The 26,057-nt window shown below is 43.0% G+C and overlaps 1 protein-coding gene across 1 annotated transcript in view; it reads right to left on the reverse strand.

The window, feature by feature from the left end:
• The window catches only part of Fbn1 (fibrillin 1), a 207,471-nt gene that overhangs the window by 72,945 nt on the left and 108,469 nt on the right, over positions 1-26,057 (reverse strand). The window contains 12 exon segments of the mRNA XM_051144536.1: positions 982-1,107; positions 2,566-2,619; positions 6,164-6,316; positions 7,343-7,465; positions 10,170-10,292; positions 11,873-11,998; positions 15,542-15,661; positions 17,704-17,844; positions 18,325-18,510; positions 23,645-23,803; positions 25,631-25,736; positions 25,738-25,757. Of these exon segments, the coding sequence (XP_051000493.1) occupies positions 982-1,107; positions 2,566-2,619; positions 6,164-6,316; positions 7,343-7,465; positions 10,170-10,292; positions 11,873-11,998; positions 15,542-15,661; positions 17,704-17,844; positions 18,325-18,510; positions 23,645-23,803; positions 25,631-25,736; positions 25,738-25,757 (1,437 nt within the window).

Below are 26,057 nucleotides of genomic sequence, written 5' to 3' on the forward strand. Positions count from 1 at the left end.
TTCCTATTGAGCAAATGAAATGCTGAAGGTCTATCAAAATACTATAAGGAACGCAACTATTTCCCAAGAGTTCCAGACTTCAGGAGGCTTCAAATGGGCCATGCATATAAAGCAGCTGATGGCCAGGGACATATTCGAGCAGGGATTTCCTTCTCCTGAGTCAGAGCCCATGGAGATTCTCATGTGGATGTAACAAGTTGCTGCTACTTGATACGGCCAGACTCTAAGAACAAGCAAGTTTTTATGTCAATCTGAATTATCCCTGAACAATCACTGGCTTCAAAGTTATATCAACTCCTTGGACAGGGACCTTCCCAACTATGGCTCTAAATGCCACTGAGGTAAAAGCAGGAAGCATCTAACTCCCAAGCTCTAAATGGAAATATTAAAAAATATATGAAATCTGAAAAATTTCCAGTTTATCTTATTAATTTGCATCATAGTTCATAAAGATGTATTTGTTTATATTCAAAATATATTTGTTCTTCAAGTAAAAAAAAACCACACCACTTTATATTTCAGTTTGCACAATCCTTTCCCCAGGAGTGTGAGTATCTTGGCTTTAAAAGCTCAACATCAGGAACCACAGGCTGTGTGTCACTCCAGACAGCAGAGGTTTTCAGAAAACACTATTCTAGGCAACTAAAGAATGTTGGAGAAAAAAACTAATGCCCTAGGCCTTAGTTTCTGGGTTCTTCCCTCACTAAAGGTTGTTAGCACATGGGAAATGGTGCTTGTTAAAGCTAATGTACAATCATTAGTACTGAAAACAAGCTATACTTTCTCTGATTAAACCTAACGAGGAATTAGGAGAGCTGTTTCAGTAAAAATAGGAGTGGCTCTGTAGCCATGTGAGAGAGGCTCCTGACACTTGGGTTTTTTACACCTAACAAGCATCTCTTGTGAGTCTGGCACAGTATTCTTCACAAATTGTCAAAAAAAAAAAAAAAAATGTCACAGAAAGTGAGCTGAACTCCTTACCGACACAGTTTTTTCCAGTTATGTCTACTTCGTATCCCGAGTTGCATACACATTTGTAGGTTCCACGGAGGTTTTCACAGATTCCATTTGGGCAAATATCAGGATCTAATGCACATTCATTTATATCTACAGCACCAAAAAGTTCAAGGTCAATCATATTCTAAGACAAACATTAAATGAAAACAAAACAGTGCAGTGTGTGCAATGACCTTAGGACCTCTCAAAGGGTTCACTTGGAAGAGAATATCTCACTCATTTTTGCACACCATAGGACAGTATGAGTCAAATCTCCCTGCCCCCAGACCCTGGAGGGAAACTGGCATCTGAGCTGACCAGAAGATCATCCATCATCCCTGAATTAAGCTGAGGAAGATGTCAGACCCTGGAGGGAAACTGGCATCTGAGCTGACCAGAAGATCATCCATCATCCCTGAATTAAGCTGAGGAAGATGTTCTGGATGGTCTGAGCACCAGGATGGAAGCAGATGATGCTCAGAGCCTGAGCCCCTGACACCACGTCTTTCCTCTTCCCTCTGCCTCACATACTGCCAACAAGGTATCACATCGTGCCCTTGCTTTGAATTTCTGTTAAGTTCAACAATGTCTTCAAATTAAAGCATGAGTCATGTGTTTATTGGCTCTAAGTCTGGTGCTCGTGCAAGGCCCCCTCCCCACTGTGTGGGGAGATCCCTCAGCAGGGTCTCCTTACAGACTGAAAGCAAGCTCAGAGCTTCTGCTCTGGCCCCAAAGAGACCACACATTCTGTGCTCTCACATACTGAGCAGAGCTCTCTAGTGTCAGAGCGGGAGAGAGAGCGACAGCTATGTGGATGGATGGTTTTTACAAGTCAGGGTTGTCATTGCTTCATCCCCCATGTCCTTATCACAGCTTGTCCAATCGCCACTGACTCCTCATCACCAACTGCCTTAGTTCCCCCTTTTCAACAATATGCTCACGTCATCCTCATTCACACATATGATGGGGTGAATCAGCTAGTCTGGTTTTTCCCAGAACCCCTTAGCCAAATTGCTTAGTTTCATATGAGTGAGGAAGTTCCTTCTTCTGGTCACTAGCTTCACACTCAGATCAGTTGTCTCTTTTGATTTTATTCTTCTTAATGGCACCCAATATTTCTTCAGTTCCTACACAAATATTTTATTTTCTTTTAACTCCGTTAGTTGTTATTTCTTGCTATAAAATTTAAGTGGCATCTTAGGATGCAACCTTTGAGAATTAAGAAATCTTTTAGATTGTGAATGGATAACTGCTTGTCCAATCCAAGATTCTCAGCTATATTTGATAATGAAAATTCATAAAAGGTTCGGGCTGCCACTTAAGAATGCACAATGCCAGTCACTGCATCCCATCTACAGCTCTCCATCAATGCCAGTCAGAAAGCCCACAGCCACCAGGGTGCCACAGCAGTTCTGCCATGGGGGCTTCTAGGCATCCCATGGATATCACCAGTGATGGCCAGCAAGGGGGTAGGCCAGACCATGTCATGAAAGTAACTAGATACCCACAGAAGGCTCAATACTGCCTTTGCACAGGCGTAAGTCAGTAAATGCCAAAATGACTCCTTACCTGTGCCTGCTGATGTCATGCCCGGCCCACTGCTGCAGAGTGCTTGGTATTCCGCTGTAATAGATTATCAGATAATAAATGAGTCCCTTGTTTCCAGAAGAGGTAAATTCTGCCCTCACACACATCGTTTCCTCCCAAGCAAGGAGAGCTGAGCTAAAGTGCTAACAGAAGAAGTGGGCATCTTCTGGGGGAGTCACCTTTACAGCAAGCTTTCATGTTAAAGGCTTTGTATCACGGAGGAAACTGGCTCTGAAGGATACAAGGAAGTCATAGCAATTTCTTGGGCAAAGCACTTTTGGAAAAGGTGTTTTTTCCTATAACTCAATTTGTTCACCAGGGAACACTTTACACGTACAGTGAAACGTGCCTATTAAAATGTGGTTTCTTGGCTGTCAATAACACTTTTTCCTGCCATCCTGGGAATAGTTCTGTTTCTCAGTTCTAGTTGTTTTTTTTCCAGTACAATCAGGTTCTCACGTTTCCTCAGTTCTCTGCAGACACTGGGCTCTCTGCACGAGAGCACAACAAAGCATCCAGTCTCACGGAGAACTGTAGTTTTTGAATCATGCGGATGGATACTGTGTTAATTTTCCATGGTGAATCCACAGGAAAACTCTTGATAACTGTTAAAATCATGCATGAGTAACCGGAGAGGAGGGATTTGCTTCCAGCCTAAGTACATTAGCATTCAGATCTCTTCCATACACAGAACAGTCAGGTCCTGACCAGTGGCCAACACAGTGGCCTTGATACACTTCTGTTTAGGGCAAGTATCAGCTAATCAGAATTAGCCATGACAACACTGCCACAGAATTGTCATGGCTTTGTTCTCTTTATTTATTATTCACAAAGTTTCATGTCCATTTTAATAGTTGGGAGTGAGAAGAGATAACAACGATATGTTTTTGTTTTTTGCTGTTGTCTTTCAGTCTCTGGCTTTTAAATACACAGTGACTGATATGGTTTCTCCTTGTTCATTGTTGGTCTTATCAATGTTTGTTTGTTTGTTTGTTTAATGAAGACATTTTACTGCTTGTTATAAGATACAGACTTTGGAGGATTCGTTTCTAATGCGACTTTCTTGTTTCTTGCTTGGTTGTTTAATGAGACAACATAAATGCAGGCAGTTCACACTCTTAATAACTGTTTCCTTAGCTGCCCCAAGGTACAGCAGTGTGACAGGCCGCACGGACACGCCCCAGAGTTGTACTCATAGGGCTCAGCTGACCACTTTTTGAGAAAGGAAAATGCTTGGAGGCTGAGGAGGCGAGAGACTTGCTGCCCACATAAATCAGGTTAGGAGCCAGTGACACAGCTTCACCCGTGCCGGTTCATGGTATGCACACAGTGACCTTGGATATTTACATGGTTCCAATGTCTCACTCAGTTGACTCCTGAAAGGAGGGAGATCCTAAGTAGGGAATCTATCATGATTTGACATTCTTCAGTCACTGATGTGGTGGAAGAAAGTCCATGTGTGGACAGTTTCCATGTAAATATTCTCAGACCAAAACAAAACAACAAAAACAACCCATAAATATAAGCAGGAAGTTAGTGCTCATAGGCTTCTGATTTAGCTTCCGCTGAGCTTTATTGCTTAAAGGAACTGGGTTTTTTTTAGTGACTTTTCCCTAAACCTATATAATTTCCCTGCATAGGAGCATTCTTTGGAGATGCTCTTGGTCCCGAGGGAAAGTGATAAAGCAAAGAACATCTAGGCATGTGCACTATCAGCTTCCCAGCTGTACTGACACACACCTGTCTCACAAATCCACAGTGCATGAGAACAGGACTTTGAAAAATTGGTGTAACCAAGGACAGACTATACAGCTACAGAGTTTTATGCAATTATTTTGTTTGGATGAATATTTGCATACAGCTGAAGTGTATTAAATGTGTATTTAACTGATTTTGGATGACATACAAATAATCTGTGTATTATTCTCAGCCACAGCAACACTTCCTATCTTTTAAGAGGCAGCCCTCACTGCCTTTGAGGTGTTTCCTTTAATTAGCTTCTTATGATATTTAATTCAGAACACTAATTTCAAAGATTATTTTCATTTACACATCTTTGAAAGTCATACCTGGATTAATTTTTAATGAATTTTACTTAGGAAGGAGATGAAATAACGGAATCTTTTAAAAAACATATATATTTATTTTATTACACATGAATAAAACAGGGGGAACCATGAGATGATCATGAGTTATATAAGTGTTACATTCATAGTGATTTGGCTATTTGTATTTGTCAGACTTTAAATAAACATCTTTCCTATTTTGTTGGGTCTAAATTTCTTAATGAACTACAATATCTGTCATATCTCATCTCTATTAACGTAAATCCTTTATCTTGATCTAAAAAGATCTTATCCCCTAAGCAACAAAGAAATAACTGACTGTTACATAAAAACTTACTAAGTGTTTTGTTTTGTTTTTGTTTTTAGTCTTAGCTTTATTTTAGGACAATAAAGGCCAACTGATAAGCTAACTTAAGATCATAATCAAATAATAAAAATCTACCATCTTCATTTCAATAAGTTACTTTCTTTGTTCCTAAATATATGTCAGTTTTACTCCCCTGACACTCTTTCTTCTCTCTCATCCTGGTCCTCTTCTTCATCCCAAAGAGTCCTCATTTCTGCTTTCATGTCACAAATATTTTATTACTTTCTCTATCCTCCCACCTCATCACCCCTTTCTACTATTCTCTCTCCCTCACATTCTCTCTCTCTCTCTCTCTCTCTCTCTCTCTCTCTCTCTCTCTCTCTTTCTCTCTCTCCCTCCCTCTCTCCTTCTCTCTCTCATACACACACAATTTGCATATGGGAGACAGAGTCAGATATTTCAGATATTTCAATAAACTATTTTCATTATGAATATAAGTAAGTATATCTGCACAGAACGGTCAGAACACTAGGAATTCCTTGTCCATATAATTCCATTTTATAATTATCCTTATTAATGTGTCTTTTCCAAATGTTTAAATGAGCAAAAATATATACAAATAACTAATCTCCCACAAATCTCTCTGCCTGTGAATAGGGAAAAAGAATTTGACTCACTTCCCTGGTTGTCTTTTCAGTATACTTGCTACCTCAACTGCAGAAAAAAATACTTTTTCCCTAAGGTTGAATAAAGCCATTTAAGAAAAGTACACCAAAATCAACATTAGGATTGTGAACAAAATTTACAAATGGCTTTCTGGGAAACTGTTGGGAATATTCAGGTCATTGGAATGTTATTTTCTTCTACACTGTGTAAAAACTGCCTTTATAATAGTCAGCTCCTGAAAAAAAAAAAAAAAAAAAGGGAGCAAGCATCCTGAAGCTGTGTGTGTTCTCGGGAGCATGACCAGGACTGAGGTGGGGTAGTTCTTACAGAGGCACATGAACTGCCTACGGCAAATCATTGTGAGGGCAAGGAGAGTCACACGTGTCTAGACACTGGCTAGCCTCTGCCAAGACGCAGGGAGGGCATACAAGTTAGCCTTAGGAGTGTGACACAGACTTTTCCGCTGACTTATATGAAAGCAAAGACCATGAATGGTGACAGAAAGCTGGCAGCAGGAGGGCCCCTCCGCGATTCCGCTCACCTGAATTCTGTGCAGGACACGGCTGGCAGGGCTCCCCAAATGCGTACTCTGTGCTGGCACAACAGCATTCGGATTTGGTAACAGCACCAAATAGAGGCTTCACACACTGGCCTCTCCTGTATCCCCCGTAGCACGTGCTCCGCATGTGTGTGTCTAACCAGGAGGAAGCACTGGTCATTACCCTGTCGTTTTAAGCAGATAAAAGCCCCTGCACTGCAGCCAACGCCGCCCTTGTTTCTTCACTGTCCCTGCTGTGACTCACAGGGAATGCCTCTGTATTTAGGACATGACAATGAGAAGACAAAACTCTAAACCCACATTAGCTTCTGAGCAGTGGGGCCCAGTGGCCAGAGCCAACCTGTCTCCTTGGGCTATCGTAGTGAGCAAACTGTGAGGCCCTTAAGAGCTAGGGTTATTTTTCATTCATTTTTGTCTTCCTTAGGCATGCACAGAGCAGAAACTATAAACACTGGTTGAAGGCTGGATCTCACACTGTGATAAGTAAGACCTTTATTAGAAATGTGGCTTACTTGAAAATAAACATGCGGTTATTGAATGTCTAAATTGGGTTCACTTTCCAAAAGGGAGAAAGTTTAGTGTGTAAAAGGTTCATTGTATAAACCTGCAGATGCTGGTCAACTAGGCTGTGTTATCTTTATCTCTAGAGAAAGAATTTCCGGCTTCACCCAATCCTTTCTAATTCAAAGGGTTTACTGAGTATCTTTTAAATGTCACCTGGATAAAAGTTATTTAACAAATCCAAAGCCTCATAAACTATCATCGCATGTTTCTGATTTATCCATGTTTCGGTGGCATCATACATTTCTCTTGGGTATTTAATTCTCTATTAAAATGTATACCACAAAATGGTGTTCATATACAAGCCACGTCTATAGACTGTAATTTTTTTTATCCACAAAGAAAGATGGGAGAAAATTGAAGCTGGCTATATATTCAGGGAAGAAAAGGCAAGGATTCCCTGGCCTTTCTTTACTTAACCTTATCTCCCTATTCCCAACACTAGTATCCAATTTATTCAAGAAGAGAATTGAATTTGTTAAATCATTGTTCAGCAAAAATTACCGTATCCTACCTGCTAGGGTAAGACACACTTGTTACTGATAAGGATTGCTGACTACTGGAGCATTTATTAAAAACCAGGCTGTGGCTTTTTCTTACCAACACACACGCGTCCATCTAGACCCACAGCCAGGCCAGGAAAGCATTCGCATCTGTAGGAGCCATCGGTGTTCACACAGCGCCCGTTCATGCAGATCCCAGGGGTTTCACATTCATTGATGTCTGTAGCAGGAAGAGGCATTTCTTTAACACCACTGAACAAGCTCACTATGCTAATACTGGCACATGGGTGGTGTGGACAATGATTCCCAATAGCTGCAGCACCACAGTAGTGGGATGCCTGCTTAGTGCTCTTCCAGAGATGGAAAATGGAGAAATCAACCGTGCTTGCTACCATCTATTAAAACTATCTTCACGGAACCCTCCCAAGATGCTTGCTATCAAAAATAAAAATACAAAAGCCAGACAGAACTGGTAGATGAAAGAAAATGACCACTAGAAGACAAAGGACTCTGTATCACACACATCCCACTGTAGCCGTGCCAGAATCTGCTTATAAACCGCATCTTTGACTGTGGTGGGAAGCTTTCCCTTCCTGGAGCCGACACCCAGGCTGGCATCCCTGCTAGTGTCAGCCCTGTCTGAGACCGCCGAGACAGTTAGACAAAAGCAGATATTAACTCCCAGAAGGGGCACCACAGAGACAGAACAAGGAGGGATACAGGATGGTTCTGATGACAGCCCCGGCTCAGGACAACAACTCGAAACCGCTGAAATGTGGTAAAGTCTTTCTTAAGAACTGTTGAGTAATTTTAGTATCATCTGTGTGTTCTTAAGTACTGGAAGAGATGTCATTGGGTCCATATTAGCAATAGTGGAGATTTCCCCCATTAATATGACTAAGCAGAAAGGGTAGGTACCCAAATTGAGTTTTGAAAACAAGGATGCTTAGAAAAAAGGCATCCTCTAGCAGTCCTTTTTACAATACACAGCTAGAGTATGCAATGATCTCCTTTCTCCTGACCTTAAAAAGGCAAATTGAGAGTGAAGCACCTCTGTGTTTTACTTAGCTTGTGTTGTTTGGCACAAAATACATTCCAATGGTCCAAGATTTCATGTTCAGATTGTAATTAAAACAGCAGTTATGTATAAGAACCGGAAGTCAGGCTGCTTCATTTGTTTCAGGCACCTCTTGTTCAAGCAGAGACATACAGTGAAGACTATATTCTAAAAAGCAGCCTGAAGAAGGCTTTCCACTGGGTCAGAAAGTCCCTCAGTTGGCACAGGCTCTGTTGGCCAAGCTTTTGGCAGTCATGTGTTTGTGGGTTGAGCATGACAGAGGAAGAAAAAAAAAATCTCATCCCACAGCAAAAGGAGGAACATGGCATAAGGGAAAACAGCATATGATGTTTATCTGAGCTTTATACACTAGGGGAAAAAAGATGAGGACAATAATAAGAGCTGATCGCCTTCCTCTTCCTTTCCCTCTCAGTTGGCTAGGGTGAGCCAATGCAATTACCAGTACTTCCACACAATCCAACCACCCCATTAATGGAGAAGACGCAATGCCTATGGCTACCAATAGCTTCAGAGCCTACATTCATCTTTGAGGTCATAATGTCCTCTGAGACAGCATGATCTAATGCCAAGATGCTATCACCTCTGTCACCACACCTTGGCATTTCAAATAGCCCAGCAAGCATACTCTTCCCCTATCCTTCCCACGGTGACCAGCAAATGCACAGCCTGACACTTACCTTACTGTAGAATGTCACCAACCTCTCTCCTCCACTTCAGTTCCTCCTAGCACAGAGTTCACTGTGTACACAAACCATTTTCCTACTTTAAAATTGGAAAAAAGTCTACTGTTTGTTTTCCACTGACGATGGGCTTTCGCAATACTACGAGCCACCGATGTGAAGGTCACAGGGGATGCAGGTAAACAAGCAAGGGCCGGAAGCTCTTTAAAGGCTGGGGAAAGTGCCCACCTGGCCAAGAACTTAAGACATACGAGGATTTCTTCCATGGCACCTTAACCAGAGCTGAAAATGAGGGATACTCAGAAGAGGCGCTTTGTGACTTTGTCCTGCCTTTTCGGCACGCGAGGCTGCTGCCATTTCCACAGCAGAAACTGTGGACAGAGGCTCTAGGCAACCTAGTAGACTTCCCGGGCTGCTTTACATAGAAGGCTCTGAGGAGTTTGATTCTAGCTCACATCATGCACCCACATGCTAAAGTCCCCCATTCCTGACTCCATACAGCAGGAGAGAGGGACATGTTTGTCTCCAGCAACTCGTTAGGACCCCAATAGCACAAAAGGAACTTCCAAAGTTTTGCTTCCAATACTTGAAGCAATGAGATTATTGCAAAGGTTACCAGGGTACCGCCATGACTCCTGGTGTATTTCTTCTTCCTCTTTTCTTTTTCCTTAATGTAACTTGGTAAAACCCAATTCATTGCTGTTGTGTCTTAGGATAGCCAGATAAAGAGCAAGGAATACAGCATCCACAAATGAATCAGCATTTTGGCTCCAAGGGAAGAGGTGATGAATGGCCTAAGGCAATGATCAAGAAGCAACCGCCCTCCCCACCCACCCTTCTCCTTGCCCCACCCACCCCACCATCCTTATTCCTCAACTAGAAGGAAAAGGCAGAACATGGCTTTATCAGAAAGCTTGACAGATCTGCTGGAACCAATTGGCACTGATTCCAGGATCCTTTGAGAAGAACCCAGATGCCTACTCTGAAAATGAGACTAGCCTTGTTTCATTAAGCATGTCTGTTTGGATGCCTGGAACATAAGAAGGAATAGCAGTCAGGTTTCCACGTGAGACCCTGGGGAACTCATCATGGGAAGTCTCTTCACGGAAGCTGGAGAGAGAAGGCAAGCAGGCAAAGGCCACAGCTCAGGGCTCCCTGGTACACACCTTTGCAGTAGCGGCCGTCTGACGCCAGCTGGAACCCAGGTTTGCAAATACACTTGAAACTTCCATCTTCATTGATGCACATCCCATTCAGGCACATGTTTCTTATGCTGCACTCATCCATGTCTAGAACCAGAGACATGTGTTCTCTCGGTTAGAAGAGGGAGGCAGGCCTAGATGAATATAACTTTGGCTTTTCACTATTCTTTCTTTCTTTCTTTCTTTCTTTCTTTCTTTCTTTCTTTCTTTCTTTCTTTCTTTCTTTCTTTCTTTCTTTCTTTCTTGTTAGTATAGCCTAAGGCTGTTTTTCCTCCAGGTGATAATTACAAAGAGAAGAAAAGGCATGTGAACCAGGCATCACCCCAAGTTCAGGTTGAGTCAACAGAGGGTGGCAGGGTCCTCCTAAGGGTCACAAGTCTACAAAGTGGAAGGAGTGCTAACAGCTTATTTAATTTACTGACCTGTGTTCTCATGACACAAAAATGAAACAAAAATTAAGGCTACCGGGTATGAAAATGTACTTAGGCTAAATAAATCCTGGTTCTTTTTTAAAAAACAAAGGACTATAGGGAGAATTGATATAAGGTTGGGCGGGTAGGGAGGATCTGGAAAGGGCCGGAGGGAGCAGGAAATGTGATCAAAATACAGTGTATGAAATTCTCAAAAAAAATTATCTGAAGAATAATAAAAAGTAGAAGAAAGCATGTCATTTAAGCAATTTGAAGTAGATACTGCAAAGCTGGATTTAGTAAGTGCTAGACCTGGCTATGGGATCCAGCTGAGCCCACTAATATTTAGGTCTCTTTGATCTCAGAGACACTTCTTAATTTCACGGGCATGCTGGTCTCTGAGCGATTGAAGCTATCCCGGGAGGCCCGCGCCTCTTGACATGACCTCTTTTCACTTACAGGCTTTTAGTCAGACTAAAGTAATTTATGATTTTCTTTTATTTAAAAAAAAATAGATTTGACCCTAACTGGGAATTTTGGCATTGAGTCCATGGATTGAATCACCAAGATAATATTCTGCCAAACATGTTCCCAAGAACAATTTTGAAATTCTTTTCAACATATTAACAGATCCTTGGGGCCTTTCCTAAAGAAATTTGAAAACATGATAAGGAGCGTTCTGCACCTTCTGCTAAAGGCCCACAAAGCAGACACTTACCCATCGCAGTCATATTTACTTTGTAAGTGAAAGCTGGCCACGTGGTGAGTTCAGAGGTCAAATATAAAAGCTTGGCTCTACACACCCCACAGTTCTCTCAAAAACAATTCTACATGCCCAGTCACTGGTTATGGGGTCTTACTACCAGGCAGGCACTTTATACAAAAAGGATTCTAAGTAACTGTAGAAAGCATGGGCTTAAAACATGGTCTTCTCATGGTTTTGTTTGTTGTTAGGGCATAAAAACTCCACAATATAAAACTTTGATCACATAAAACTAAGAAGCAATGGTACACTCCACAAAAGCTTTACCACACGTGGTACCTTCAAACACCCATGGCTGCTAGCATGTGTAAATGTTACTTGACAGGTACAAATGTGACTGTGGTCACGACAACGTGGAAATTCACACTTGCCTTTCAGGAAGAAACTGGCGAGACACCTGTGAGAGTTTGATCTTTCACGCAGCCCCTGGCTCTTGTCTTGCACCGAAGCTCTGATCAGAGGGGAAGGGAGCAGCCTGAGGACAGTGCACTTACCTTCACAGTTCTTTCCATCCCGGGTGACGTGGAAGCCCGCGTTGCACACGCAGTGGAAGCTGCCATCCGTGTTAATGCAGCGCCCGTTGTTGCAGATGCGGCCATTCTGAAGACACTCGTCGATGTCTGAGGTTAAGATTAGAAAGGAGGAAGGATAGCAGGTTACCAAGAAGAGACTTGATACCCTATGAGCATATACAGGGGGAGGAAGTCCCCCTCAGTCACAGTCATAGGGGAGGGGAGTAAGGGAAAATGGGAGGGAGGGAAGAATGGGAGGATACAAGGGATGAGATAACCATTGAGATGTAACAAGAATAAATTAATAAAAAATTAAAAAAAAAAAGATTAGAAGGGATGAAGTTGACTCAGAGGACTTTCAATTGCTTTCTTTCTCCCTCCATTTCTAAACTTATGGCCTTAATCTTGGATTCCAATTACTTGATACACTATCCGTCACCTTACACACCATACCGGATAACAAAGTATGTGGGGCCCACAGTGTCAGAAAGATAGGAAACAGAAAAAAAAAGGTTTAGCGATCGCATTCACTCTTGCTCTCTATTAAGACCACTCGGATCTCAGTTATATGAAGAAAATAGAGCTTTCACCATTTTTCTAGATAATTTATTGAGTGGTATATGTGATTATTTATATTGACCTTTGGCTGATATAATTTCAAATACGATTAAAAGGTAAATATTACAACAAAATCAGAAGTAACAGAAATGCTTTGTACATTTTTTCCCCAGAAATTGCTCAATTCTCCCTAATAACTCTCTTTATAGCTACAAGATGTCCACGTGGCTCACTGCAGTTCTGGACTAAGTATAGTTTCACTGGGCATGCATATGAGTCTCAGTCTAAACTTTATGACTATTCTACCTACCAAGCAAAGCATTGATCCTGTGGAGGGTGTCCCATCCTCAATCAATAATAATAATAATAATAATAATAATAATAATAATAATAATAATAATAATAAGTTATTATTAAATAATACAAATTATTGTTATTATTAAATAATTATTATTACAAAATAAAATTATTGTCGATATTATTATTATTATTATACCAATTATAATAGAACTAAGAGATGTTTTTAAATGACATAAGCTTAAAAATTTTAATTCCATGATTTAAAAGTCACCCTTGATAGCAGGTATCCTGGGTCTGCTGCTTCTGTCCCAGGGACTACAAATGGATGGCCTTCAAAGGGTCACTGCCTTGTCCCAGCAACATGCAACCATCTCCATGCTCTGTCCCCAGAAGATGTAGAACAAGGCCCAGTTGGATGAGAGCAACCCATCCACGTTGAGCAGAGGCCCTGAGTGTGAGCATCCTGCACACCCTAGTGAGGAATGTGCATTTACGACCTGCCCAGTTATCCTGTCTGCCCAGTGTCTGCACCGTGTCTGTGGTTGACCTCCTACGCGTTCGCTTTCCAAGCTGATCCCACAGTGGTTTCTGTGTGAGCCATTGGACTAGCTGAAGCAGTCTGGGCTTTTCTTCTGTCTGATCTTAGTGCCAAACGCCTCTGATTTCTTCTCTTTTTCCCCCCTCAACTTTATTCTTAATGTTCACTAAAACCTGTCTTGCTCCACAAAGAAAAATAGTAAAAAAAAAAAAAAAAAAAAAAAAAATCCACATATTCTCAAACCAATTTTAACATTCTATAATTTTTTGAGGTTAAAATAAACAAGAAAAAGAGTCCCTCTTTTCTTCTCACTACTCCCAGAATGCCATGGGGGATACCGTACACTTGTAGAAGTCTACACAGCATGAACGTTTCTTACTGAGACTTGCCCTCCACTCGTCTGTCCTTTTTGATCCAAGCACACCTCCTGAGCTAAGGACAAAGACTTCTGGATCCCTCTGCTGAGAGTCTTGTCCTCCAAACACCACAAGTGTGCTCTTACATTCGGTAAATTTGACACTACGGTCCCGGAGCTGTGGGTCAGCCTCAGCTCTAACCAGGCTTCGGATTAAAGGGAAGGTATGCCTTTACTCTGGCTGCCTCTTGTTCTAGCCAATCCCTTCTCAGCAATTTCTCTCAGCTTATAAGCAGCAAAGTCTCTTAACAGTGATTTCTTCTATTGAAAAATGTCCAATGCATGGCTCACAATCAAATCACTTTAACAGCTAAAGCATTCAGAGGACTTTTAAATCAGCAAAATGATCAACCTATTTGGATTTATAATTCAGATTGCAGGCTGCTAATAGCGTTGTGTGGAAATACTATGCTTACAGATTTTGTTTTGTTTTGTTTTGTTTTTTTCTGCTCAAAATTGTCATTGCTGGGTGGTGTACCTAAATATGGTAATGGTGTTAAGTCTCTAAATTTGAGCAAATGCAAAGATTCTGAGGGTAGTTCATAGATGACTATCAAACTTGCTCAATTCACACAAAATGCTTTTGCTAAAGGAGGAAAATAAAATCATCTCATATTAATGAATTCGCAGTTTTAAGTGGCACAAACCTCCCCACCTGCCTTGTGTTTAATAGTGCTCACTTAGTTCTACTGGATTAATGACACAACTCATTCTGTGCTGAACATACAGATAAAGCTCTCGTTCTTGAAGGGAAGGCAGTATATATTACTCATTTCCACCCCCAGAAACTTACTACGTAAATGCCATTTAACCAAAGGCGTATTGGACAGCTTAATAAGGTATTTGAGAACTAAACCTGTGACTTGACAACATGGGCAGGGAAATCTCACAGGGTCCCACAGACATATGAAGAGCTCCAGGGAATCAATGGCTGCTGCGGGGGGTGGGGGCGGTGTTCAGAGTGAAGCCTCCTGATAGGTGTTCTAATTCCAATCAGTCAGCCCTGAACACTTACATACCAGCAACAGCAAATGCACTCAGCAAGCTGCATTTATGAGCGCGCGCGCGCGCGTGTGTGTGTGTGTCTGTGTGTGTGTAAATAAAAATTAAAGAAGAGGTGAGGGGTTGAGGGGCATAGGAGGAGTTGGAGGAGGAAGAGGGAGGGGTGGAAATTATCTAAACACAGTACCAATGTGCAAAAGCCTCCAAAAGTGTGTTACTTTTTATATTTTAGTAAAAGGAGAAGAAATAAATCAGAAGGGCAACCTTTCAGAGAGGACACGTACAGAACTTCTGCAATGTTGGTGTGCACACAGATGGCTGGGGAAGCCTGCCAAGGGCTGGCTCTGATCAGCAGGCCTGAGGAAGGGCTAGAGAACCATTTCAGGCAACCCTCGGGTGATACTGCTGCAGAGCCCAGCATCCTCCTCTCTATAGAGAACTAAAGATGTACCACTTTCACCAGATGCTTCCCCAGTTTCTGTCGCAGAGTTACCACACCCCCCACCCTCTCAGAAGGAAGCTGAACAACTAGCAGAAATAGCTCGAAAGACATGAAAATAAGCTATTCCCCCAGGCACATAGATAGCTTTTTTAAAAATCTGAATGCTTTCTAGACTGCACAGCAACATCCTAAAGGAAATGATGCTTGGATAAGGCACGCACGCGTGCACAGACACACACACACACACACACACACACACACACACACACACACACACATACACACACAGAGCAGCGGTGTGGGGGGATTAGCCCCTTCCATTTTTGTTTCCCTGGAGTCCTTCAAAGCAAAGCCTTCATCTGGGACAGATGCCCTCAGTCCCCAAGAGCCCCTCACCTCTGCACTCGGTCCTGGTGAGCGTGCTCTGGTAGCCAGCCCGGCAGTGACACGTGTAAGAGCCCTGGTTGTTGATACACTCTCCACCAGTACATGGGTTTTTCTCACATTCATCAACATCTGTAAAACACAGTGTGTCATGGTGAAAGTTTGCACAATGGCTCATAATTCTAAGGCTCTATAGGTTTCTTCATGCCTAAAAAACAGTTTCCTTTAAGAAAAGAGGAAAGCCGGGTGGCAGTGGCACACATCTTTAATGCCAGCGCTCAGGAGGCAGAGGCAGGCAGATCTCTGTGAGTTCGAGGACAGCCTGGACTACATAGTGAGTTCCAGGTCATCCAGGGCTGTGTATGGAACCCTTTCTCAACAAAGCAGAACTTGGAAAAAGAAAGAAAGGAAAACTGCATAATGAAAGTATTTTTTTCCCCTTTCCCACTTATACCAGGCCTCTTCCCACTGCAAAACTAGTGGAACAGTCTGCCTGCATTCTTGCCTCTTTTTCCAGGTTCTGCTTGGAACACGTAAGAGCCCTGGTTACTGATACACTCTCCACCGTACATGCTCTGAGATAATAAACACGTTCTGTTTCTTATGTGAATCTGGCCTAAGAAAATCAAATGGACAGATGCGAGAAAGCACATGGCTGTTATTCCAGCTCTTAGGAGTCCGAGGCAGGAGAATTACAAATTTAAGGCCTGCCTAGATGACTTGGTAAGACCCTGTCTCAAAAATAAAAAGACGAAGTACAGTAAGGATGTTACTAAGTGATAGGGCACTGGCCTACCACTTATATAAATTCTGGCTTCAACTCCACGTCCTGGGGAAAAAAATCAAAGAGACTAACATTTACCTCAAAGGTGTGTTCTCTCTCTCTCTCTCTCTCTCTCTCTCTCTCTCTCTCTCTCTCTCTCTCTCTATATATATATATATATATATATATATATATAACTTATATATATAAATATATATATATATATTTTTTTAGTACAAAGAAAGTCTGCCTAATGTCTAAGCATCTCCTGCTGCTGTTCTGTAAAACATGTGAGAAAAAAATGTGGATAGATGGTTGTTTAAAGGGAGGTCCTCATGTGCCATCGTCCATAGCCTTAATCCCGAAGTGCTCCAGTTGTTTTACATACTAGGAGCAGGGCCCACTGGTCTACATTGCCGCTAAGGAGTAAACTAAGGCTCCACAAAGCCTTATTACTCTACAAGTTTCTTGGGGGTGCAGAGTCAAGTCTGACCCTGAGCCACACACTCCTCCCTCTCCTTTGTCACTCTGGATAACCCATAGAAGAGGTTATTCTGCCCATATGATGGGGGTGGGGAGGGGCAGGGGGAAAGGTAGTGAGAAACTAGGAACTGACAACTAAAAAACAAATCTATTTTATGGCGGAAGAGCACACGCCAACCGAATGCTGTCAGATCCAACAGCCCAGTGGTCCTCGTGTTGGACTACTGAAGAGCCTGCCCTCCGGGATGTGTAGATAAAGGAAGGCCACGATGCTGTACTTGTCTCCAGAGTCTGAGAAACTCTAGAAGGGTCAGGAAATTCTCTATCCCGCAGAGGTTCTGAAGCTACAACCCCACCAACACCTAGCTTTTAAGGCCTGTACTGGAAGCCAAAGACAAGAAAGTTCTATGGTTTGGAGCCACTGTTTGAGGTGCTGTGTCACAACAGCAATAGGAAAACAGCACAGGCCCTGGCGGTTGGAATAGGAATAGCCCCATAGGTGCTTGGTCATTAGGGAGCAGGGCTACTTGACAAGGGGTAGGAGGCGTGGCCTTGCTGTGGAGTGAGTGTGGCCTTGTTGGAGGAAATGTGTCACCGGGGGTGGGCTTTGGGGTTTCAAATGCTCAAGTCAAGCCCAATGTCTCTCTCTTTCTTTCTCTCTCTCTCTCTCTGTCTGCTGACCTGGATGTAGAACTCTCCACTTCTCTCCAGAAACCATGTCTGCCTGCCTGCCACCATGTCCCCCCGCCATGATGAAAATGGACTAAACCTCTGATATTGTAAGTAAGCCTCAATGAAAATGTTTTCTTTTATAAGGATGACAGTGGTCATGGTGCGTCTTCACAGCAACACAGCACGGACTAAGACACAGACAATTACAACAGAACTGCGGCACCTCTCAGTTTCAGCCAAGCGATCAATTGCGTACCTATGCACTCCCCGCGGATATCCAGCTGGAAGCCCTTGTTGCACTCACACCGGTAGCTGCCAGGAGTTGGAATGCAGCGTCCATTTTGACAGAGATAGCGGACCAACTGACAGTAGTCGGTAACGTTGAAAGGCAGCACCCCTGGAAGAACAGCATTGAACCCCACTAAAATTATTCATAGCTATGATAGCCGCTCTGTCAGTAGTAAACAAAATACCAAGTCCTAAAGTAAGAGCTACCGAGGGTGAGCCAGGCACTGGAGCACAAGGCCATCCAGCCTCCACAGAGCACACTGCATCCGGCAGGGTAGAAGGTGCTGTGGCCCAGAGGCTTCTCTGCCTGCCTCTTGCCACTCCACCCGCCTCCTTACTCTCAAGCCTCCGGTCTGGGGGAAATAACTATGACAGCAAGGTATTTTCAGTCAACTATTTTGTATACTATATGACCTAAAATATAATTTCATACATCTTCTGCCGTTAATTCTCTCTCTGCATCCGATTTCGGTCTTTCACATACCCCTCCCACATTTGACTGAGACTATCAATCACGAAAGGACATTCATCTCTGGAACATTCAAGAGATAAACGCAAGAGGAAGTAAGTAAGGCTTTTGAATTCTTACTTGGCGGTTCCCGTGATGGAGGCGGATACGGATATTCTGGTGGTGGCCGAGGGACTGGGACCACAGGCCCCGGAGGAAAGCCAGGAGGAACTGGTTGAACTGGAGGAAGGGGGCCAATGGGTGGGGGAAGATAGTCTGGTCTCCCAGGAATTACCAGAGGGACAGAGCACAGCTTGTTGAAATCCTCTGGAAGAAACAAGACAACAGGACACAATCAGTAGAGCCATGGCTGCCTGGAGGCCGGAGAAAACACCCCCTTAAAGAAACCAAAGTGCACTGGCCAATCAGAATAAATGTTTCATTTGTACGCTCAATGTCTACACAATGGCCACATGGAGACAATAATTGAAAGTTTAAACAACAACAAAAACAATAAAAATGTCTCCAGAGCAGGTATCATGTGCTCCTTCCAAAATCTAGAAGGACATTTACACATTGAAACCCACCAGGATAAATGTTAGGTGTCACTCTCCCTGCCCCACCCCCATCCCGCGGCGGCTGCTCCAAGCATCTGAAAAGCACATCAGAGGGCTTGTGTCCTATCAGAAAGAAATATGATAACATAGATGATGAGAAACACTATGATGAGACCCATTACACTGGATGGTAATAATTTTCATACTCACAGACACACAAAATAAGGGCTAGCAAGATGACACAATGGAACTCTGGTGCCCCATATTTGACCATGCCCCCTGGATGGGGAGGCCCGGTGGCACTCAGGGGAAGGATAGCAGGCTACCAAGAAGAGACTTGATATCCTATGAGCATATACAGGGGGAGGAGGTCCCCCTCAGTCACAGTCATAGGGAAGAGGAATAGGGTGAAAGCAGGAGGGAGGGAGGAATGGGAGGATACAAGGGATGGGATAACAATTGAGATGTAATATGAATGAATTAATAAATAATAATAATAATAATAATAAGATGACACAATGGGCAAAGCAGGAGTTGAAATTCAAAGTCACCTTTGGCTACATAGTGAGTATAAGGCCAACCGAGGCTACAGGAGGCGCTATTGTTGTTTGTTTGTTTGTTGTGGTTGTTGTTTTGTAAGGCTTTGGCTTTTATTTTATTGTGTAAAGGGAAGCCACCGCACTCTCTGGCAGGATGTGATCACACGAATCTTTTCAGCTCACTCTTGCTGATGCATAAAGGACTAGAGGGGAGAAACCAAGGACAAGATGATGATGGATGCACCAGGGAAATAATGATGAGACTGACAGCGTGAACAAATGGTCCATGATAGTTTATAAGTAAATAGTAGTGCTTGGTGATGGACAAAATGTCGGAGCCGCAGGAATAAGAACTCAAGAATAACTACTAGTGCTTTGGTCATTCAGATAGATACGCGCTCTTTCCCTTTACTGTGGGAGGAAAGCTGTCAGGAGATGGGGGCTGGTGTGATGGGCAGAAGTCAGACCTTACTTTGAGTTAGGAGGTATCAGACAGCCAAACGGAGATATCACGTAACAATTGTTGAAGACAGTTTGGAGTCCAGAGAAGAGGTTAACTTTTTCAGTTATCAGAAGAGAGGTAACATTTGAAGCCACGGGATGGAAGAGTTGTCCTAAGACATGTGGAAGGCAGGAAGTCCAGAGCAGAGAGCCCTGAGGTTTGTCTGTCAAACACAACTAGACAGATGGAGAAGGCAGGTCTCTGCAGTGGGGCTTGTGAGTGCCTTACAATGATTCTGTGACCTGGGCGCCCTGGCTTGTCAAGTATTTCCCCATGTTTTCACATTTTAGAGTTGAATACTTTTTAAAAAAAAAAAACAATATCAGGTCTCTATGAAAATAAGTCTTTGCTAGGTTCTCGACATCTTTTCTCTGAGTTTCTAGAACAACGGTATTTAAGACAGCATCTAGCTTCAGGGTACGTTCGTGGTACTCATCTGCCGCTTTCCTCCACAGGCACAGATGATGACCATCGCCTTCTGCAGGCCGACTGCAGCATTCTTCATCTTTGCTTTTGGCTAGAATGCCGCTAATTTTATTACCTTGTCCACAGAGTGATTCTTATTCAGCTGTTTTCAACATCGTGCTAACCATTATCATAAAGTAGGCTAATGTTTTCTTTACCTGTGACTACTGGGGTGCTTTCCTAACTCAGCCTCATGGGACGTCCTGCGAATTGACACCTGACTAACCATACCAGACTCCACATGCTCTGCTGTTTCTAAGTCATCCGTTTCTGAATATTCTTCAGCTTTACTTCACACCTATAACTCAGACCAAGTTCAAGCTTCCAGAGAATTCCATTACTAGGCTCTATTGTTTATATGGAATTTTGACCCACAAATTCTTGGCATCTGACTGTATTTGGAAGGGATTTTTCCTTGTCTGTGTTTTCCTGACTCAGGAGTTCTGTTCACTAAATTACAGTGACTCTTCCTACAGAATTATCACTTAGACACACCACATTAATTGTTCCCTGAGGATGTTTTCACCGCATTTCTATGCAGCACTTTAAATCTGGATCATATATAAGCCATAACTAAGTCTCACTCTCAACCTAGTCCTGTGAATTACACCTAAGAGGATTTCAGTACATGTTAGATTTAATTGAATCCTGAGTATATTAAAGGAAACACTTTGTTTTCAAGTGCTTGTAAGCACCGGGTCAACCTCGTTTTAAAATTCTTTTAGGATTTGTGGGGGGGAAAAAAAGTTGGTTGGCTTATAAGTGTTTCTGCTAATTAGGTGAGTATTATTACCTCAAGGACATCACCAGAGTCACCTTAGGCCTGTAGCACATGTATCTAACTGGACCCTAAACTCCTTCTTTCCTCAGAGAGATGGTTTTATTTGTGAGACACTTTATATTAACGATCAGCAGCCAGGGATACTTTTTCTCAATGGTCTTTATTTTTTCTGCCTCCATTCAACTCAGAGAAGAAACATAGCTTTTGTTTGCTTGCTTGCTTTTGTCCTTAAAAGAAAAAGAAATAGAAAAAAGGCGGAGTCCCTCTTACATCACCACTTTGCAGGCCCAGAGCTCAGTAGCACTGTCCTGAAAGATCTGAACAAACAAAGCCTGCCTGAAAATGAGCTTGCACAGTCTCTTTTGCTCTATGCCTGTGTCGGTCTCATGTCTTTCAGCTCCCTGCAAAGTCACACACAAGAGCTCGTATCTCCCTGCCCGAGATCTTACTGCTGGGTCCTTCATCCACAGTCTTCCCATCTCTACTCAAGGTCTCAACACAAGGAATCAAATCAATGTTACTGATTCCCAAATTGATGTGTGTGCTTAAGAAGCAATTCTTCTGGTACCCAAGTTATGCATCTTGGTGGGAAGTCACGTGCTTCTAAACTTGATCCACTGAATAGCTCTGCAGCAAATTAGGAGGGGGGTTTACTTCTTAGGGTGTAAACAGCCAGTGGCCGAATGTATGGCCTGTTGAATCGTATGTATGTATGTATGTATGTATGTATGTATGTATGTATGTATGTATGTACGTACGTATAGAGACACAGAAAGACTGTATTACTTCTCTCACTCACACGTACACTTCTCAGTGGTGAACAGCATCTTACACTGACACCCATGAATGGCTCTATAACCTGTGATGAGACCTGCACATCCTATACGCAGCACACTCAAAGCCATTATGTCAGCTCCTCGTTCCTCTACCCTTGGTTTCACTGCCTCCCCTCAACTCTCCGATTTGACCATGCCATTCAAGAGTCAGATTAAACAGGGCTAAAGGGCAGCCTTTCATTGGGATTTGTGGAGGGAATCATATTTAATGAGCTGTGCGTTCTGCCTGAATGTCTCTTCTGAGCAAGCTTATGCTAACTACTATGGAAAGCATGAGAAATACAAGATTACAATGATGACTAAGACCTCTCCATGAGATTCATAACTAGCGACAGAGCAGTACATGGGCACAAGTGAGCACAAGGCAGAACAGTGCGACCTTGAGCACAGCGGCAAGTACAAACCAGAGCCATAGGGCCATGAGGGTGAGGCCACTCTCTCAGCTGTGGCTATCTTGGCATGTTCATGCCTCAGGCTGTTTGCCCAGATCCGTAACCCTCTAGAGCAGTGGTTCTCAGCCTTCCCAACGCTGTGACCCTTTCATGCAGCTCCTCGTGTCATGGTGACCCCCAACCATAAAATCATTTTTGTTGCTGCTTTCTAGCTGTAATTTTACTACTGTTATGAACTGGAATGTAAACGTCTGTGCTTTCCGATGGTCTCAGGTGAAAGGGTTGTGAGACACCTGCCCCCCCCCCACAGGGGTAGTGACCTACAGGTTGAGAATTACTTCTCCAGAAAGTATGTTAAACAACAAGGGTTGTGGGAAAAGGGAGGAGGGGTTAAGGCATGAATGGTGCAGATATTTTAGGAAAAAAAAAATCCATTTTTTTTTCTAGAAATGCTGAGACTATTCAAGGGAAACATAACCATATAATTTAATTAGAAAATAAGCTGTTGAAAACATTAACAACTAAAAGAAGAACTGGGTTCAGATTGTGGGACTCCAGATGCTAATCCAAATCTTAAATATTTTTTGGTGTCATTTGGACCACCAAATAATGCCAACTGTCATACTAATGAAAATGTCCCAGACATCTTTCTTTCTGTACCTTCTGCAAAGAGAAATTTTAAAGCAACTGTCAGGTGAGCTACATTTTGGGAGAGGTCTATGGCAGGATCTCCCACTGGACACTTGGGAGGCTAGCACAAACATTTGGATCGCAGAACAATAAGCTTTTAGTGCAAATGAAGCGAATATGACAGACAAATGCGAACATATGAAGGATTAAAAAACAACAGGACTAGCCAGGCATGGTGGCACATGCCTTTAATCCCAGCACTCTGGGAGACAGGCCGTGAGTTCGAGGCCAGCCTCGTCTACAAAGTGAGTCCAGGTCAGCCAAGGCTACACAGAGAAACCATGTCTCGGGAAAAAAAAAATAAAAAAAAACAACCAACCAAACAAACAAAACAACAGGAAGAGAAAAGTGATGAATGCTAGGGAAAGAGGAGATGTGCATGGTAGGGGGGTGGGGCTTTGTCCTGCTGAGCTGAGAAGAGGCACAGGAGAGCAACCACATCCCTCACTGAGACCATGAAAGAACAAAGATTTCCTGAGGCGGCTTTTGCTCCATGGCAGTGAGAGAACTAAGTCACCAGCAGATCTAGAAACAGACTTTACCTGTGTACCGTCTGGAGAATTCCTCCATGGCGACACTTTGAATGTCTGGAATCTTATTTATTTACCTGGGTTTCATCTGGACCCGCACTGCACACAGTGCCATGGGCTTGGGAGGGTTGCGTGGGATATGTTGCAGATGTTACAGATGGGCTCTTACCAGTGGATCTGATGGGACACATCTCGGGAGCGACAGTAACCCCTGGAGACCAGCATCGGCCAAGATCACAACAGCACTGCATTTTGGTTATGGACTGTGGCAGCTGGTTAGAGCAGCGCCCGTTTGTCAGAGCTGTGTAGCAGTAACCAGGGCGAACATCTGAGAGAACAAGAAAAAAAAAAAAAAAAAAAAAAAAAAGCACACAAAGTGTTTTAGTTCCAGTGTGGGACAACAATCCTGTGCCTTACCACCACCATACCTCATCCTGAGAAGATTGACAGACTGACCAAGAGTATGTTCTGGAAAGATAGCTTCACGCTTTCTGGCCCTCTATGCAATCAGGAATGCCCTGTCTCCCACCTTGCCCTGCACTCTGGGGCACTTGGCCAAAATTCCACCCAAGGAGAGAAGAAATGATTTAAATCAATGTGCCACAGGGACAAAAAGACTAAGAAAATCATTAGTAGTAACAGCCAGTTAGTCATAAAGACGTGTCTCTATATTAAAGACAACCTCGGCTGTCTTTAGTTTAAATTACTTAATTCGAGCCACTTTAGGCAAACATTTATATAGACTCATTAAAAAACAACATTTCATCTGTGGCATGGGCGTTCATTTTCAGTCTGAAACTGTGCCTCAGACTTGTGAGGCTGTGTTTCAAAGGGATGAATCCATTTTCAGCCAGATCTAAGCTTATTAATCAGGGTTCCCATTTGTCCTGAGGCTCTGAGTAATTTTTTCAAAGGATTCTTAGCCCTATAGGGACCCAACAGTTCTAGATGACTTCTTTTGTTTTTGGCAGAAAAGTATCTCCTCAAAGCAGCATGGTGAGGCCCAGTCCTATAGATCACTTTTATTGGATTACATCATGTCTGACTGTCATGACAACAGCTGACACACTGTGGTACAGCACTCAGCTACCAAAAAGAGCTCACAGCACAGGAGAAGCCCCTGGGATGTTCCTCTGAAGAGAAGAGGCCAGAGCAAAGGGCAAGCACCTATCTTTATCTACACTCAAGGGTGTAGGCTCGCCAAGGAAAATAGATTGCTGTGGAGTCTTATATACAATCAAGTTGTGAAAAGTAAACAATATCTGAAGTATGCTTCTCACTTAACATAAGATATGCAGGACACTTGTGTTTGGGTCCCAGCACCTGTATTAGGAGGCTCACAACTTCTGCTAACTCCAGGGAATCCAACATCCTCTTTGCCTCCACAGGCACCTGTGCCCACAAGTGTACAAAGTTGTGCACACACACACACACCCAAAAAAAATTAAAAATAAATTTTAAAAAGAACAAACTAAACCTTCATTCAATTTCTGTCTTCATGCAAACAGACACCACAATAGTTTAGAGCAGAACTGCCATTGCCTGCAGAGAGGGGTGGGGAGGGAGAGAGAGAGAGAGAGAGACAGAGACAGAGACAGTGTGTGTGTGTGTGTGTGTGTGTGTGTGTGTGTGTGTGTGTGTGTGTGCGCGCGCGCGCGCACAGGTGTGTTATATCACCTTACCCGGAATGTGTACATATGTAGGCATTATCATGCTTGTAGTTTATGTGAAACCACTGGACACTGAAAATCACTAGTTTCCATGTCCTGATGGAAAGTACCCGAGATGTTTAAGCAAGAATGTTATTTGATCAAATGACTATTTTAGGAAGTTAAGTTTGACAAAGAAGATTGTATAGAACCTAGACCAGTTAAAGATTACTGCAAAATATCAGATCTTGATTAACATAGATTCTGGAAAATGACTAAAAGTGGTCATGGGGAGACTGCACCTTAACTCACACACTGAGGATGTCTACAACTCCATAAACGAGGACATACAATGCCTCCACTGGCTAACAGGCCCCTCCACTGTTGAACGCATTTCCACAAATGCTCGTCTTCCCCTCAACTGGTCCGTTACCAAACTTACTCAGAGACATGTTGATGACGGACGATGTATAACAGCCATGCCTGCCATCTGTCATTAAACTCACCTATGCACCTGGTGCCATCAGGAGAGGTGTAAAAACCAGGGGGACATTTGCAGAAGTAACTGCTGACTGTGTTTGTACACTCGCCGCCATCACAGACTCCCGGAATGGGTGCTGCATTCATCGATATCTGCAATATAAGGAGGAGTTCCTGTTAGCTGGAGGGTGCAATGTGAAAGTTCATGGCTACAAAGATGCAAACAAAGCACTTGGAAACTCAAGCCCCCAGAAGCAGCTGTGTGCACTGAAAAAGGACTGCGCAGAGAAGAGCTTTTTCAGACAGATGTTCCCTAGGGATTTACCAAATTCAAGAGATGGAGCAAAATAAATTCATCCTCTTTAGAACCTAAGGTAACAGGCTCCCAGCATGCTGCTTTTCCAAATACATTTGTTTTTAAAACATGCTCTCTCTCTCTCTCTCTGCATATTT

Source organism: Acomys russatus, chromosome 4 (assembly GCF_903995435.1).
Source record: "Acomys russatus chromosome 4, mAcoRus1.1, whole genome shotgun sequence".
NCBI lineage: Eukaryota > Metazoa > Chordata > Mammalia > Rodentia > Muridae > Acomys > Acomys russatus.